Raw genomic sequence first — 19,364 nt, forward strand, 5'->3', positions numbered from 1 at the left:
TCAAGTTTCCTGCGTCGTATCTTTGTTTTGAATCCTCAAAACAAGATACGACGGCATCTGGGTTCGATACGACAGGCGTACGTCTTCGTACGCCTTCGGATCTTAGATGCAATTCTTCGGCGTCCGCTGGGTGGCGTTCCCGTCGTTTTCCGCGCCATGTATGCAAATTAGCTATTTCTGACGATCCACGAACGTACGAGCGGCCGTCTTTTACGTTGTCTCTTGTTGGCTTTTTCCGGCGTATAGTTAAAGCTGCTATATGGTGGTGTACTCAATGTTAAGTATGGCCGTCGTTCCCGCGTATACATATTAAATTGTTATTTTGTTTGCGTAAGTCGTCCGTGAATCGGGCTGGATGTAATTTACGTCCACGTCAAAACAATGACGTCCTTGCAACGTCATTTAGCGCAATGCACGGCGTGAAATTTAGTGACAGTGCATGCGCAGTTCGTTCGGCGCGGGGACGCGCTTCATTTAAATGAAACACGCCCCCTACTCGCCGCATTTGAATTGCGCGCCATTATGCCGCGAGAGATACACTATGCCGTCATAACTTACGGCGCAAATTCTTTGTGGATTCGAAGCTGGGAACAGTAAGTTACAGCGGCATAGCGTATCTCACATACGCTGCGCCCATGCAATTCTTTGTGAATCTGCCCCACTGTATATACATTTCTGCGCAAAAGTTTTAGTTAACAAATGGAAAAAGAAAATATGCACAGCCGCACTCCAAAAAAAGTTTTAGGCAGGTGTGAAAAAATGCTGTAAATTAAGAATTCTTTCAGAAATAGAAGTGTTAATAGTTTATTTTGATAAACCTACAAAATGAAAAGTAATGGAATAAAAAAGAAATCCAAATAAAATCAATATTTGGTGTGACCACCCTTTGTCTTCAAAACAGCATCAGCTCTTCTAGGTACACTTGCACACAGTTTTTGAAGGAACTCTGCAGGTAGGTTGTTCCAGACATCTTGGAGAACTAACCACAGATCTTCTGTGGATGTAGGCTGCCTCAAATTAATAAATTACATTTATTCATTGGTGAGCCAATCTCACAAGCAGGAAATTATGTTGATAGTTGATTTCTATGATTGTTGATTTCCATTCAAGATTGGACTTGTGAGCTTGGTTACAATTAGGAATGAGCTGATGGTTTGGTTCAAACTTAGGTTTGGACCAAATTTTGTCTGTTTGGGCATTAAGATGAACGCTGGAATTTTTGCCCACTTTGTCAAATTATACGCTTTTCCTTGGTAAAGGAACAGCAATAAAAAAACTGACAGCTCTAACCCTTTTTACATCCCTTTGAAAAAAAAAAAGTTTTGGTTATACAGTACTTACATGTTAAAGAAGTCTAGCAGTAAATCTCACAGGGCAGTACATCTTCAAGATCACACTGCAGTGTTCACCTCACATGGTTTATATTTTGAGGCACAGCTCAGGTTTGACAAAAAAATATTATGAGCATTCTTGTCATCTTTACTTAAAAGTAAATTTTCGATTAAATGTTTCAAATTCAACCTAATGCTGCGTACACGCTGTCGGAATTTCTGGATATGCCGACCGTGTGTGTGCCCCATCTGACTTTTTCCATCAGAATTTCTGACGGACTTAGATAGAGAGCAGGTTCTCCGACTGAGTTTTGCCCGGTCAAAAGTCCCACTGTGTGTACGCGGCATATGTCTTTTTTGTTGTAAGCTAAAGTTATTTTGTTTTCAAAAACAGTAAAGCTGGACACAGTTTTAATTTTTCCTTTCTATTCTCTATTTTTCCTTTTTATTTTCTCTATTGCAGTGGATGTCTTCCCTTAAATCACAGTGCTCAAAATATCACAATAAGTAAAGACCTTTTGGTTAATCGAAATTATAATACAACTACATTGTGGTTTGTAAGTGGAATCAATCTTATTATTGTGGAATTTGTGTTCTGTAAAGGAATGCCTTTCAGAAAGCCAATATATACAAACTGTAAGTACTATTTTCTTTCGTGACTTAATTTCTCCTGCGTACCATGAAATTTGGAAAAGCTTTTATAAGTTCTTAAAAATGTCTATATATCTGAACCTCATTTTTCAACAGAATTTCCCAGTGTTAAAAACAATCCATCTGATTAAAACGTAAAGTGGACATAAAAACTTGTTAAAACACACCCATTTTACAACCCCTCATTACCATAGCTGCTAAAAATTCAGTGAAATACTAGCCCATTAACAGTCCCTGTTTCTCTCCAGCTGCTAAGCAACGAACAAAGCCTCAATAGAGGGATTTGTATTAATTTGCATCTTCTGAGAAAACGGACTATTCAGCAGAACCAGCCAATCAGTGTCTCTGCCTAAACAAAAGACCTCACTCCTGATAGGGTGCACATGTCCTGCTTTTGTAGAAATGTGTCCAATAAGTTACGAATAGGCTTAGTGTTACTTTTTCTGGTCTCCACACGTAATTTATAATTTGAACAATATTCAGTAGAATGCCTGTGTTATGGGAACATTAATCGACATTCCATTTTGGAAACAGCAGATCATTGGAGTGCATCAAATAGTCCAGTGCTCTGCTAGATATATAATGTCCATGTACTCCCATTTACAGGTGCTGGTTCTGTAAGCAGTTATCTGCTGCACTTCCAAGCACTTAAAAAAAAAAAAAAAAGGAAGCCACATAATGGGATCAATGCCTCTTTTAATAGATTAAAAATGTACAGTTCCATCCGATGCTATGCAAGTTTCCCTTACGTCCATCCTCTAACATGTTCACTCAGTTGACAACGTATTAATACCAAATCCTTATCCTGTTCAGCAGATAGACTTATATATAGCCAGTACCTGTAATTGGGAAAACATGGAAATTATATTTAAGCAGTACAGTATTGTATTATTTTGTGCATTTGTATCTGATTGTAAAGGGGAGCCTTACCAAAAAAAGTGTAGTGTTGCATCTAAAAATGTATATCCCAGCCCAATGGTTGTGGGCAGTGTTTTAAGTGGGCCAAAAGAGGTGCCGGTACTCTATTAGGCGCCGGTGCTCCCCCCCCCCAATACTGATATATATATATATATATATATATATATATATATATATATATATATATATATATATATATATATATATAATGAGCTCTCATGGAGGTAACATGGAGGGAGGGAGCTAACAGAAATGAAAATTGTCCATCACCATCAATAAAATGGTATTTCCAATTGCCATCAAATTACGTTTTTTCCTGACTTACCTTGTGGCAGCAGAGCGAGGCAGGCACTGAAGTCGGCGGGCAAATGGGAGGTCTGGTCTAGCACGCGGCCTGGCTCCGCTGCTCTCACAGTAACTGACTGACTCGTCTCCACCCCCCGGGAGCAGGCTGAGCTTGACTCAAGCACGTAGCCGACGCCGCCCGCACGGCCGCGGAGACTACAACTCCCATGATAATTAGCGGCACTGTGGCGACGTCACATGACAATAACAGTCATGATTCCGTCATTCAGCGCCGCAGACGGATCGCGGACAGCCGCGGCGGCTATTGTTTCGCGGTCTGTCTGCAATACAAACAGACAACATTACTTGGGGGGGCACACAGTAAAATTGGGGGGGACGTGGCCCGCTCAGGCCCCACCCTGGAGACGGCCCTGACTACAATGCTGTAGCTAGCTCTCCGCTGCGTTCCGGTACCGGAAACCCACGTACTGGGCGCACGGAGAGGTGCTGGTACTCTCCAGGGCCATTTTTGGAAGTGGCGGTACTGAGTACCGCCGCGTTCCGGCCCAATTAAAGCACTGGTTGCGGGGGTCTAGATTGGGATAGGGTATGGGAAGCTTATCAGAATCCAGAATCTCCTTCATAAAAAGGAGGCCTCAGAATCTGCTGCCTCCCTATGTGAATAAGTAAGGAATTCTCTTGATTGCTCACTCACAAATAGTAAATAAACACAATCACATCTTTTAAAAAGCCCTTTATTAAAAATAAATTCAGTGACAAAGCCCTTTATTAAACAAAAAAAGTACCATAATCCAGCATACATTTTATTGTCCAATGTAGATCTATGTCAATCTCAATGAATGATGTCCTTTGAACAGGCAAAACATCCCTTCCTGATAGACTGCTCACTGTGAATATCAGATCTGTATCTGGAGCAAAATGTAACAAAATGGACATGATCATATTTGGTCAATGATGTCACCCAGGATCACCAGTGCCATCACTGACCACATATGGTCATGCCCATATGATCAATGGCATTTGGTGGGGTATCCCAACCCCTTTCATTGTGATTGGCATAGATTTACACTAATGCCCTGCACACACGATCGGTTCATCTGATGAAAATGGACCGATGGACCGTTTTCATCGGACAAACCGATCGTGTGCGGGCCCCATCAATTTTTTTTCCCATCGGTGAAAAAAAATAGAACCTGTTTTAAATTTTTCGTATGGTTAAAAAACTGATAAAAAAAACGATCGTCTGTGGGGAAATCCATCTGTCAAAAATCCATGCATGCTCAGAATCAAGTCGACGCATGCTCGGAAGCATTTAACTTAATTTTTCTCTGCAAGTCGTTGTGTTTTACGCCACTGCGTTGGACACGATCGGATTTTTAACTGATGGTGTGTAGGCAAGAGGTGAAGACAGTCAGCTTCATCGGATATCTGATAAAAAAATCCATTGGTTCGTTTTCATCAGACAAACCGATTGTGTGTACAGGGCATTACTTTTAAGGGGGCTTTCAGATTCTGGTAAGTCTCCCTTTGCAGACTCCCACAACCACTGGGCAAAGATTGTGGGGCAAGAGGCCCTTAGACTCATCAACTTTGGGACAGGGTGCTGTGCCAAGGGACTTGTTTTTTTGAGGGTTCCCCTAAAATCCATACTAGACCCCTTTCTAGGATAAGGGCCTGGTATCAATTCTGGGGGAAACTCCATGTGGTGTTTTATCTAAAGTCGTAATTGGTGGCTATGGTGCTCCTATAACTAAAGTAGCCCATAGATTATGCAATTTTCTTTCCTTTCGCCATGGGTGTAAGAAAATTGCTTGATTCCCCAAAAACACAATCAGGGAGCCTTCGATGCAGGAATAACACAGAGATTTCTGCTGGTGCTATAGCCGCCAGCAGTGATCACATGAAAAAATCCAACAGGCTCGTTGTACTGAAGTTGATCGATTGATCCACTTCAGTATAACCAGCCTGCCCATAGATGGATCGAATCTCGGGCAGTCGCTGCTGAACTGGCGAAGATTTGATCCATCTATGGCCAGCTAAAGGAGTTTTAGATTTGTGCTATTTCATGCTGGTGGAGAAAAATGCCACTGAATACATTCTACATCGTTTTTTTGGGGTTCCACAAAAGTGGACTTATTCATTATTTGCATTGGTCACTGTTTTGCATGTTAAACATTGAATGACATGTATGATATTTGCCGTTATGACCTTTTAAAGTGACAGTGCAACCCATTTTTTGCAATTTATTTTATTATTAACTACTTCAATACAGGGCACTTTCACCCCCTTCCTGCCCAGTCCAATTTTCAGGTTCCAGCGCTGTCAGATTTTGAATGACTATTGCGTAGTCATGCAACACTGTACCCAAACAAATAGAGTTTTCTTTAGGTGGTATTTGAAAACCACCAGTTTTTATTCTTGCGCTACAAAATAAAAAAGACAGAAAATGTTCTGTTTCTGTTATAAAACGTTGTAAATAAGTAGGTTTTCTCCGTCGCTGATGAGCACTGATGAGGCTGCACTGACGGCACTGATAAGGGGGCACTGATGGGCACTGATGATGATGCACTTATATGCAGCACTGATGGGCACTAATAGGTGGCACTGATAAGAAGCACTGATGGGCACTCAAAGGTGGCACTGATGGGCACTTATAGGTGGCACTGATGGGCACTTATAGGTGGTAATGATGGACACTGATAGGTGGCACTGATGACAACCCATAGGTGACACTGATGTGCCCTAATGGGTGGCACTGATGGGCGGCACTGACAGGCATCACTGATGGGCACAGATTGTCATCCCTAATGGGCACTTATTGGCACTGATTGGCATCCCTAATGGGTACTTATTGGCACTGATTGGCATCCCTGGTGGGCTCTGGTGGGCATTCTCGATGGGTCTACATTGATAATCAATGCGCTAATAATCAGTGCAGACCCCCCTGTCAGGAGAGCCGCTGATTGGCTCTCCTCTACCAGTGCCTTGTCAGCGCGAGTGGAAGAAAAACCCGATAAATGTCACTTCCTGGTTACCATGAGATCAGCTGTGATTGGACACAGCTGATCACATGCTAAAGAGCCTATGTCATAGGCTCTTTACCTAGATCAGAGATGCGGTGTGTCAGAGTGAGTTAATTTATAAATAGATAATATATTCAACTGCAGTTGATAAAGTACACATGTTTAGCATGTATGTACTGTACTTAGGAATGGAGTTTCTACAACAACAACAAAAAATGCTTAGGCCCTTTTCACACATGAATTCAGTTTGTTTCATCAGTTCAGTCAAGTTTTTACAAAGAAAAAATGGATAAGTTTTCATCAGTTTTTCATCAGTTTATACATCAGTTTTTACATCCACTTAACCACTTGAGTCAAGTTTTTGGTTTGCATTAGAGCTGCACGATTCTGGATAAAATGAGAATTACATTTTTTTTTTGCTCGGAATAAAGATCACGATTCTCTCATGATTTGCGGTGTAACATCATCTTTCACATTATACAAAAAAACTGGGCTAACTTTACTGTTTATTTTTTTTTAATTCATGGAAGTATATTTTTTCTCAAAAAAATGTGTTTGAAAAACTGCTGCACAAATACGTGTGACATAAAATATTGCAACAATTGCCATTTTATTCTTTGTGGTCTCTGCTATATATATATGTGTGTTTGAGGGTTCTAAGTAATTTTCTAGCAAAATACAGATTTTAACTTGTAAACAACAAGCGTCAGAAAAAGGTTTAGTCATTTAGTGGTTAAACTGCCCTTGTTTACAGACCAAAGTTCATCCATTTTAACTAAAAGAACCAAGAGATGCAATGTATCTCTTCTCTATCTCTCTGAGCTGAGGAATGTCTTTTTTTGACAGTTCTGGCTCTGCACTGTTTACGGGGAAATGCCAGTTAACAATTAATCATGCATCTCTAGTATGTAGTCCCCTATGTGATAGCATATACGTGACAGGTCCTCTTTGATGGGGGAAGGCAGTGTGAGTAAGGAGAGGGGTAGGAGAAGGGCAGTGTACAGAGTGAGTGGGCAGTCTGTACAGAAAGGCTTCCTCACTTCCCAACGCTGTCAACTTTTAAATTAAATTGTTGGCTCTTTTTTTTTCTATACTTCATAGCTCCGCCACAAAATTAAACAAAGGGGTGGGGTCACCCCAGTGACATCACCCGTGACTCCACACCTTTGTTTAATTTATTGACGGGTCCGAATGACAGCTCCTTCTTGGCCCTATGGAGTATATAAAAAAAAGCCAGTCATAACATTTAAAAGCTGACAATGACAGTCAGACTGCCCCCTCACTGTGTATACTGCTCTTCTCCTGTCCTGCTTTTCTCCACCCTAACCCCCCCTCCCACCCCACAGTGACTGGTTTCCCCTAACAACCAATGCAAACACAAATAAAAAACTGACCATTTGTCAGTTTACATCCGTTTTTCATCTGACCTGTGTTTTTGATGGATGAAAAATAATCCAAGTCGGATCTCTTGTCGCTTCTATGACGCGCTTGCTGGAATGTGCTTTTACTATTCCAGCGAGTGCGAGATGTCGGCACCCACGCCGAGAATCAGCGCGATGCCGTCGTGCTAAAAACACATTCTCTGCGGCAGGTACTGTAGATGATCATCCGGTGTCATCCGTTTTTCCATAGGAATGTATTGATGTCCGTTTTTCCTCCGTCAACAGATAGATGAAAAACAGACAAATGGTTCGTATGTGTGAAAGGGGTCTAATCAGATTTTTTACTCTGAAACAGAACAAAAATACAGGATTAGAAAAACAAAAACAAAATAAGTTATTTCAATGATGATGACGAAGACCATAATAGAATGATTATTTTTTTAAATCAAATTGGGAATGTAGTTTTATTTATTTTTTACAGTATTTTTTTGTACTGCTTTTACTATTACTAATAATAATAATAATAATCACATTTCTAGTAATAATAAATCAGTTTTCCTGTTTATATTGCAGATATCTTTACTATTTTACTTACTGCACAACTGGCAGCATATTTCTTTGTCTACTTTGCTGATATTGAATCAGTGTACCGTAATATGGAGGTAAGTCTGGCACACAAATGGACATAATCACACCACAAAAAACATCTGAGCTTAATTAATAGGGACATAATGAGATTTATTTGCACTCAGTTTTTAGTTTTTCATATACCTGGACCACCTGAATTGCCAGACCCCTGTAGCTGAGTTTTTAATGTTTGCCAGCCTGAAGAAAATATTCCAAGGAGGTCACTCTCACCTGTTGGAGTTTGCATTATGATACACAGTAGTAAGAGTGATAATCATCTTATGCATAAGGAGGAGCAACACTCTGAGGTATATGATAAAGAATTTGGTATTTCGACAAGCAATTTTCACTTGTGGAGTGCCCAGGAAAAAACGCAAATTCATGAATCCCACCCATAACATTTTGGGTGAACCGTCAGTCGGCTCATTCAAAACCAATATTTCAATTATGTAGCTATTGGAGAATACATCTTACTAAAGCTTCTTTGTGACTCTCAGGAACTGGCAAGACTTCTGTGTTTGACCTCCCTGGTCTGCCCACGTACCTGCCCACCCTTTCTGTATGCAATTTTGGAGGGAGCATCTATTTTGTAGGAGAAAGAGTAAGAAACCTTAGTAGGTGGGCACTGAGCTACAAACTGTGGTAGAAAGATCACACCAGTGGAACTCCAAAAAATACTGCGGGAACCCCACAACGCACCAGAGGGGGCGGGGTCACCCATACACATCATTGGGTAACCTCTGGCTTTCCCCTTGCGTCAGAGAGGGGGTGGGGTCACACACGCATGTGACATGTGGCCCCGCCCTCAGCTATAAAAGTGAGCGCCATTTGGCAGGGCGCCTCCTATGAGGCGGTTTAGTTCGTAGTGTCTTTTTTTTTCTCCGTATCGCTCGAGACAGGATTACATCGTTGGAACCTTTTTTTATTATTATTTATTTTCATTTTTTTTATAAAGGACTTGTCCCAAACTGTCTCCTGTGGTTTTTAACATGTTGACACTTTTTTATTTTAATGGTAGGGGTACAATGTACCTCGTTACCAATTCACACAGGAGGGGCTGAGATCTGGGGGTCCCCTTTGTTAAAGGGGGCTTCCAGATTCCGATAACCGTCCCACCCGCAGACCCCCACAACCACCGGGCAAGGGTTGTGGGGATGAGGAAAAATTGGAGGCCCTGAAGGGCCTGATATGAAATTTGGGGCCCCCACGCTTTTTTTATTTTATTTTTAGTTATTCCCCTTAATATTAATACCAGACCCAAAGGGCCTGGTAATGGACTAAGGGGGGAACCCATGCTGTTTTTTTTTTAAATGACTTGTATCTGTATTGCTGGGATTCGGCAATTCATTATAGCCACGAGTAGTTTTAAATTACTTTTTTTCTTTAAAAATGTCATGTTGTGCAGGAACTTTTCTAAACATGGGAAACATGCGCTACTTTACAGGCATACTATAGACACCCCCCAGGTACAAAATTTAAAGGAATATTTCACTTTTATTGTTTCACTTTAAGCATTATTAAAATCACTGCTCCCCAAAAAACTGCAGTTTTTCAAACTGTCTTTTTCATTGATACATGTCCCCTGGGGCAGGACCCTGGTCCCCAAACACTTGTTATGACAATAACTTGCATATTAGCCTTTAAAATTAGCACTTTTGATTTTTCATGTTCATGTCCCATAAACTTTAACGATGTTCGAACAAATTTTTTGCCTGTTCGAATGTTCTGCTGCGAACCGGGGGGTGTTAGGCTCATCCCTATATATAAACATAGGTGTTCATATTTCACACAATACATAAACTTAACTTTTTTTTTTTTTTTAAATATGATCTTCTTTTTAGCTTAAACACATCTTTCCCTGTCCTGATCCATTAACAGTGTGCTTTTATACACAGAATTCTAGCTCAGTGGATTTTTTTCATCTTATTCTCTGTAAAATCTAGCCCATACAAATCTCAAAAGGTCAGAAGCTTTTAAAATGCTGCCACTACCACATCTGGCACCAACAATTGTGCCATAATTGAGCTTTCCCTTTCTAATGTTGTGTCAAATGAACTGTGCACATACAAAGTGGAATGCAAGGAAACATACAACTGAATACACTCATATAAATGCACTGCACTCCTGTGAAAAAATAATGTTCCTTTTGTAGAAACCATCATTTGTCTGTTCCTAGACTTTGCATGGTATTTGTCTAGCTCAGCATTAACTATTAGTAATTTTAGTAATGCTTCTCTTTATTATTGCTCTATTTCTTTACAGCTTGTCTGTACACCATATTACTGGAGGTGGAACACTGTTATTATGGTGGCCGTGCTTTTTGTCATTTCATATCTAGCTGAGGTAATGTTTCTTGAAATTATGTTTCACAGTCATGTCTTATTGATATTTTCACATAGATATAAAAGATGGCATAAATGTTCTATTTGGTCTCATTCTTTTATATTAAAAGACAACGTTAGAAACAGTCTAATTTGTGCAAGTACTGACGTAATAATTGTTTACATAAACATTAAACACCAATATGTGCATTTTTATGTATGACCCTAGAACATGATCTACCCATTTGATATAAGCTTTGAATAGGGTTTTCTACTCACACATGTACAACCCCTGGCTCTTGGAAAATGTTCATTCAATTGTTTATTTGAGTAGAAAAACAATAATCACAAACATGCCTCAAAACTTTTTACATTTTAACATTTTAACCTTCTGGCTTTAAGGCCCCTTTCAGATGGACGGATAGAATGGTGCTTTTAGCTGCGGATTTTCTATTTTTCTACCGCAGCTAAAATCACACAATGTTTTCCTATGGCCCCATTCACACACAGCGTTTGCTTGCGATTACGTTACATGTGGTTTTGTGCGAATAGAAAAAATAGAATTGAATGCGTCCAGGTGCGATGTAGCGCAGCTATATGCACATAACCGCAGGTAATCGCAGTCTTTTTTGTCAACTGCGGATAGCAGCGTTTTAGAATTCAAGGGACCCAAACAAAAACAAAAAAAAATAAAAATGGTTGCTATGGAAATGAATACCGCAGCTAAACGCGGCCGCAGTTAAACGCACGTAAACGCATGTAATCGCAATGTGCAAATGCAGCTAATCGCAGTGCCTGGAGCCTTGAATTTCACAAAACATTTGTAGTGCTTTTAACTGCGGCAAAACAGCCGTTCGTCTGAAAGGGGCCTAAGAAATACTTAAAATTAAAAAGGAAGAAAACTGTAGTCAATTGTAACAGTCTTTACAGATCAATCAGTGTAAAAAAATATGGAATCACTAAATTCTGAAGAAAATGTTATGGAATCACCACGTACTTTGCACTTCTAAAACAAACATCTGCATCAGATTACATCTGTTAATTAGTCTGCAGTTAAAAAAGAGTGCTTGCACACCTTGGCATGAATTATTGCTCCAACACGAGAGATGCCAGTTAACACAAAGAAGGATTATAAAACTTCTTCAGGAAGGTAAATTATCACAGAATATTGCAAAAGATGTTGGTTGTTCCCAGTCAGCTGTGTCTAAAATCTGGACCAAGTACAAATCAAATGGGAAGGTTGTTAAAGGGAAGCGTACTGGTCGACCAAGGAAGATATCAAAGCGACCAGATATAAAACTTAAAGTAATATGCCTTAAAAACAGAAAATGCACAACAAAACAAATGAGGAACAAATGGTCAAAAACTGGAGTCAATATCTGTGACTGAACTGTAGGAGATTGACTAAAGGAAATGGGTTTTACATACAGAAAAGCCAAAGGAAACCACTGTTAAAACCTAAACATAGAAAACAAGGTTACAGTGGGCTAAAGAAAAGCAACCATAGACTGTGGATGACGGAATGAAAGTGATATTCGGTGATGAATCACCAATCTGCATTGGGTAGGGTGATGATGCTGGAACTTTTGTTTGGTGCCGTTCCAATGAAACGTATGAAGACGACTGCCTGAAGAAAACATGCAAATTTCCACAATCATTGAAAATATAGGGTTGCATGTCAGGTAAAGGTATAGGGGAGATGAGTCAATAAATCTTCAATAAATGCACAAGTTTATATTGACATTTTGGACAATTTACTTATTCCATCAATTGAAAAGATGTTTGGTGATGATGACATCATTTTTCAGGATGATAATGCATCGTGCCATAAGGCCAAAGCTGTGAAAACTTTCCTTCAAGAAAGACATATGGCTGATTTACTATGGGCAAATAGGCTGTGCAACTTGCAAAGTGCAGATGCACTCTGCCAGAGCAGTTGCTTTAGAGCTTAGTAAGCTCTTCTGACTTCCATCATCCAATCATGTGAAAGCAAAAACACGTTTTTTTTTTTTCTTGCACATGATTTGGTATTCTTTGCAAAGTGAAGTTTTATCTAATTTACTAAAGTCTGGAGCAATTGCACTTGCAGAGTACAACTGCACTTTGCAAAGTGTACAGTTAATTTGCCTTTAGTAAATCAACCCCATGATGTCAATAGCATGGCCTGCAAATAGTCCAGACCTCAATCCAATTGAAAATCTATGGTGGAAATGAAAGAAAATGGTCCATGACAAGGCTCCAACCTGCTAAGCTGATCTGGCAACTGCAATAAGAGAAATTTGGAGCCGAATTAATGAAGAATACTGTATGTCGATAGTTAAATCCATGCCTTAGAGAATTCAAGCTGCTATAAAAGCCAGAGGTGGTGCAACAAAGTACTAGTGTTTTTTTTTTCATGATTCCATAATATTTTCATCAGAATTTAGTGATTCCATATTTTTCCCCCTCTGCTTAGTCTTCAAAAACAGTTTCAATTGACTTCAGCGTTCTTTCTTTTTTCTTTTTATAAGTGTTTCTTAACCACTTACTAACGAGCCACAGTATACAGTATATACTGTGGCAGGTCGGGTCTATTGTGCAAAACGATGTCCGCCGGCCACCCACGATAGCTCTACAGAGAGGCAGAATGGGGATCTGCCTATGTAAACAAGGCGGATCCCCATTCTGACAAGGGACAACATGGTGATATGCTGTTCCTAGTGAGCAGGAACAGTGATCTCTGTGTTATCCCAGTGAGCCCATTCCCCACACAGTTAGAACACACTCAGAACACACACAGTTAACCCCTTGATCGCCCCCTAGTGTTAACCCCTTCTCTGCCAGTGTCATGTGTACATTGATCAGTGCATTTTTTCACACTGATCACAGTAATAATGTCACTAGTCCCCAAAAAGTGTCACTTGGGGTCAGATTTGTCTGCCGCAATGTCCCGCTAAAAAACGCAGATAGCCGCCATTACTACTAAAAACCTAAAAAAAAGCATATAAATGTATCCCCTATTTGGTAGATGCTATAACTTTTGCGCAAACCAATCAATATACACTTATTGCAATTTTTAGATGTGCACTGTTGAAACATGTGTTCATTTTCATTTCATTTGTTTTTCATTTTATTTTTTTCATTTTTTGGGTCGTTCATTATGATCGCATTATGATTCGTAAATTCTAAAATTCATAAATTAGAAAATCCGAAAATTGGAAAGTTAGAAAAGAAAAGAAAAACATTCTGAAAATAAGAAAGAACAAAAATCCAAAAATTCTAAATGATAACTAACTAACTAACTAACTAACTAACTAACTAACTAATAATAACTATTAAATTATCGGTATTGGAATATCCTTTCAAATTTGGCTGTTGTACGAATTAATACAAAGTTACGAATTATCCAAAATAATGAATGCCCCATCTAAACAGATGGAACAAAATGACTTAATAATTAATAATAATAACAATAATAATAATAATAAAAAGTTATTATTATTATTGTTATTTATTATTATTAATTTGTTACGTTCCATTCGTTTAGATTATTTTGGATAATTCGTAACTTTAGATAAATTTGTATTCATTACGTTCACTAACAGACAATTTTGAAAGGAAATCCCAATACCTAAAATTCAAGTTAGTTATTATTCGTTTTTATTTCAGATTTTTGAATTTTCAAATTTAAGAATTTACGAACTTTTGAATTTACGAATTTTCTAAAAATCAAGTTTACGAATATTCGTAAAAATTTGTTAAACGGGTTTTTTCGTAAATATGGATATTTACGAATTAACAAATTTGTCAAAATTTGTTAAAAAAAGAATTCGGAACAAAATGAATTGTGCTTGTCCAGCGATTTTGTTTACCAAAAATATGTAGAAGAATATATATTGGCCTAAACTGATGAATACATTTTTTTGGGGGTATGTATTATAGCAGAAAGTTAAAAAATATTGTGTTTCCATACTTTTTGCCAGGGGTTGTAAACGACAAAAATAACTGAAGACTGGTTATGGTGTGCAAACAGTATCCCTGTTCTATGTGCAATTTTTTTTTTTTTTAGAATCATATGTATTTATTTATTTTTATAAGCATAGAGATTTTTTTTTTTCATATTATTTATTTCCTTAGAATTATTTGATATTCTACAATAACATATAATCAGCATTTAAATTGTAATTGTGTCAGTTAATAGTGCACATTCATATAAGCTACAAACTGAGCATGGAGTTAAAATACCAGTTTGGGTCACTGTGTAAAGTTTATTTCATGAAATTGTGAAATGGCACAATCAAGAAGCAAATGTTAGATTGTGGTCAGAAGATTCAGATCCAATTTGCTCTCTTAGAAATAATATTTTTTATTTTTAAATATAGTGGTTTGGAACATTTGTTCATTTTTTTTTTTGCTACTGGCTCTATTTCACTTTGGGACTTTCTCACTTACTGTTTAGTACAAAGACAGCAGAATTAAGCCATTTTTCTGAAGAAAGAAAAATATACTGCTTTATTTGGGGGGGGGGGGGGGTCCTCACTCTCTGTGCCTGTTTCACCTGTTACAGACAGACATCAGCTCATTATAGGCTGGGGGTGTAAGTTAACAAAAAAAAGGTTCCTGGCTGGCCTCCAGACTGCGGATTTACTTGAGGGTGCCGACATAGTTGTAGTGTACAGCTGGCAATGGTCACCTTCTGCATCGCATTTACGCCTAAAGTATAACTAAGGGCAAAACATTTTTTTTTTGACTAGAACACCTAATATTTTTTAATTGCTGTCTATACACTATTAGCCAGATTCAAGTAGGTCGCCGCATCTTTAAGGCGGCGTAGCATATCGTATTTACGCTACGCCGCCTTAAATCAGAGAGGCAAGTACTGTATTCACAAAGCACTTGCCTCCTAACTTACGGCGGCGTAGCGTAAATGGGGCCGGCGTAAGCGCGCCTAATTCAAATGAGGATGGGGGGCGTGTTTTACGGAAATTACTCGTGACCCGACGTGATTGACGTTTTTTACGAACGCCGCATGCGTCCTCCGTGTACATATCCCGGTTGCATTGCTCCAAAGTACGCCGCAAGGACGTATTGGTTTCGACGTGAACGTAAATTACGTCCAGCCCCATTCACGGACGACTTACGCAAACGGCGTAAAATTTTCAAATTTTGATGCGGGAACGACGTTCGTGAATCAGTGTATCTAGTCATTTACATATTCTACGCTGAACTCAACGGAAGCGCCACCTAGCAGCCAGCCTAAAAAATTACACTTTAAGATACGACGGCGTAGGAGACTTACGCCGCTCGTATCTTAGCCTAATTTAAGCGTATCTGGTTTCCAAAATATGCTTAAATTTAGGACGGTGCAGATTCAGAGTTACGTCAGCGTATCTACTGATACGCCGGCGTAAATCTTTCTGAATCCAGCTATATATCTAGTTGTCCTTTTAAAAATCATCATTGAAAGTGAAAGTAAAAGAAAATTCAAAACTTTGGGTTGTCCCCAAAAAAATTATACTGGGGAAATCTTCCAATTTGGACACTAGTCCGGGTGAGCCTGGGGGTCCCCAAGGGATTTCTTTGATTTGCAGGGATCTCCTCTCACTTCCTGTTTTGGTTGTGGACAGGAAGAGATGGTAAATCTCCCCAATGGGACACAGATGGTAAAAAAAAAAAAACTTACTGGGGTAATAATCCTCCCTTACTCTATCCAAAATGAAAAAAAAAAAGTTTTCCCCATACTGTAGTTTTACTTTAAACCAAATATATAGGGGTATTTTTGCTGAGCACCAAAGTAAGGGGCATTTACCCTGACCATTTATTTATTTATTAAGTATGGGCGTTTGATTAATTAAGACCATCTATTTTAATTCATTTTTATTTTATCATGACTATTTAGTCCTAAAATGATCAGTTCACAAACTTAAATATTGTTCAGTTGTTAAAAAAAAAACTGCTGAAATGTTATTATAATTCATTATTTCATCTCACAATAAAACATTCAGTTCACTAAACATAAATGGAAGTATTTGCCATTCTGATGTTAGTGATTTACTTGTTTCCTTGTGACTGTTATTTCAGCTCTAATTGGTCTTCTATGCTGAAAAAATGGTTGTTGGGGCTCCGTGTTTACTAATGCCCCGTACACACGATCGGAATTTCCGATGGCCTAAAATCCGATGGAATTTTTTGTCGGAATTCCGTTCAAGCTGTCTTGCATACACACTATCAGACCAAATTCAGACCATCCAAAACACGGTGACGTAAAACACTACGACGAGCCGAGAAAAATAAAGTTCAATGCTTCCGAGCATGCGTCGACTTGATTCTGAGCATGGGTTTTTTCCCCATCGGAGTTGCACACAGACGATAGGAATTTCCTATATTTTTTTCCTATATTTTTTTTTTTTCCATCAGAAAAAAATAAAACATGTTCTATTTCTAAACATCAACGCAAAAAAGTCAGATGGGGCCCACACGCGATCGGAATTTCCGATAAAAATGTCCATCAGACTTTTTTAATCGGAAATTCCGATCGTGTGCACGCGGCATAAGTATGCCAATGACTACATATGCTATCATTGTACAGAAGCCACCACATGATAAATCATGAAAAGCGCTGTGCGGTGTTTGTGAACAAAGAAATATATTTATACAGAGGAGCAATTACTTCAGAAAAGTTAAAATAAAAAATAAGGCTATTTGAGCAGAATGTGGGGAAGTGTTTATGTGGATAAGGGAGGGATATAGAAGTTAGATGAGATACGGATCTATTTGGATATCAATGAATACTAAACAGACAATGTACTGTATGGCCAACGTAATTCTGTTATCAAATAAGTAATAATTATTCTCTCTTAGGCCGCGTACACACACGGTCGATCCATCCGATGAGAATGGTCCGACGGACCGCTTTCATCGGTTCACCGCTGAAGCAGACTGATGGTCTGATGTGCGTACACACCATCAGTTCAAAAACCAAACGGGTCAGAATGCAGTGACGTAAAACACACAACGTGCTGAAAAAAGCGAAGTTCAATGCTTCCAAGCATGCGTTGACTTGATTCTGAGCATGCGTGGGTTTTGAACCGATGCTTTTGTGTACTAACCATCAGTTTTGACCTATCGGTCAGCCGTCCATCGGTTCGATTTTAAAGCAAGTTCTAAAACTTTGGTCTGAAGCAAAAGTCCGATGGGCCGTACACACGGTCGGTTTGGACCGATGAAACTGAACTTCAGTCCGTTTTCATAGGTTTGGACCGGTCGTGTGTACGCGGCCTTAGTTAAAACTAAAAAGAACTGTTACACATTTTAATTCAGAGATCAGCTACTTCACTGCAGCCTATGTACAAAATATTTTTATGCAATGAAATATTCTAAACCTCGGACCTCAGAGTACTAAATGTTTGTAATGACATGAAATTGTAATGTTTAAATGGCTTGTCAATTGTATTTACCACATCCTATGTGTAACTATACTATCTATTGTGTTTTAGGAAGGATTTGTCGAAAACAGAAAACTTTGGTTGTTACTGAAGACATGGTTCAACTACCACTCAAAAAGCCAGTACAGAATTCTAGAAAGGGCTCTAAAAAAGGATCCAAAATGGCCCCCTATAAATGAAACTATCTACTCTGATCAAGAAGCGTTTCAAACAGATGTAAAAAGCCATGCTTATAAAAACCCAGCCTTTGATGAAGCAACAGAAAAACAAGAAAATTGCAATATTGATGGAGAATTATAAGTGTAAGCACTGGTAAAAACAAAACAATTGTAAAAAAAAATAAAACTTTTGTCCTTTCATCTTACATATAATTTGGACTTAGAGAAAACACAATTGTTTTGATAAATGTATATTTTTCTTACAGGTGATCTTGAAATAATGAAAAAAATAAAATAAAACAACAATTCCATCTCCATGTGCCTGATCAATACATATAACTTTTTTAAATAATATGATCATGACAAATAAAGTAAGGTTTCCTGAAAAATAATGTATTTTCTGTATCGAGTATGATGACAAGGGCATTGTTAGGATCCTAAAAACAAGATTGGAAAACACCTGGTCATTACTGTTATTCGTGAACTTCTGTTATTCAAGGAGCACTTTGATTTTGTGGAAATATTGGAAACCTGGCTGGACAGCTTACAAAACTGACTACAAATAGTAAAGGGTACACTCGATTTCAGAGGGACAGAACTGACAGAAGAGGTAGGGGAGTATGTATGTATGTGAAATTATGTACTGTATCTGATGGTGAGTTTGAGAGATGATATCACTAATGAGAATTGTGATGGTGCAAAGTCACTATGGCTTGAGCTACATAAGACTGTGGCAAATAGAAAATTACTTGTGGGAGTGTTTTAGGCCGCCTAACTCCAAAGACATGCTGGTAGGTTAATTGGATCCTGTCCAAATCGGCCCAGTATATATGTATGTATGTGTGTACGACTGTGTGTCCCAAGCGTGTCGAGATCCTACAGGGTAAATGACCACACCAGCCAGGAAGACACTGGCTGCAAAAAGCGCCTAGAGGCGATTTAGTTTGTATGTGTAGCGCTCTACAAGTCACTCATTCATTCATTCATAAAAAGAGGCTCAGCTCCTTTCACAGAGTTAAATGACTGGGAAGGAGGGCAATGTTATCATTATCGGTGCTTTTAACTATTCTAATATTGATTGGCCATAAAGAACTGCACAGTCAACAAAAGCTTGCCATTTATTTAAAGCGGTTGTATACCCGCATTTTTTTTACACCTGTAAGGTAAAAGCCATAATGAGCTAGTATGCACCGCATATTAGCTAATTATGAAATACTTACCTT

General features: G+C 38.7%; 1 protein-coding gene across 5 annotated transcripts in view; it reads left to right on the forward strand.

Moving 5' to 3' along the window:
* Positions 1 to 18,456, forward strand: part of LOC120936832 (probable cation-transporting ATPase 13A5) — a 153,259-nt gene extending 134,803 nt beyond the window's left edge. For 4 of the 5 annotated variants that reach the window (XM_040349534.1, XM_040349532.1, XM_040349533.1 and 1 more), the window contains 4 exons: positions 1,795 to 1,967; positions 8,185 to 8,273; positions 10,501 to 10,581; positions 18,035 to 18,456. In XM_040349534.1, the coding sequence (XP_040205468.1) occupies positions 1,795 to 1,967; positions 8,185 to 8,273; positions 10,501 to 10,581; positions 18,035 to 18,283 (592 nt within the window). In that variant the 3' untranslated portion in view covers positions 18,284 to 18,456. Of the gene's footprint in view, positions 1 to 1,794; positions 1,968 to 8,184; positions 8,274 to 10,500; positions 10,582 to 11,489; positions 12,443 to 18,034 lie in introns of those variants that run through there. The other variant, XM_040349535.1, reaches the window with a different exon arrangement.
* Positions 18,457 to 19,364: the final 908 nt, after the last annotated feature.

This window comes from Rana temporaria, chromosome 4, assembly GCF_905171775.1.
Source record: "Rana temporaria chromosome 4, aRanTem1.1, whole genome shotgun sequence".
NCBI lineage: Eukaryota > Metazoa > Chordata > Amphibia > Anura > Ranidae > Rana > Rana temporaria.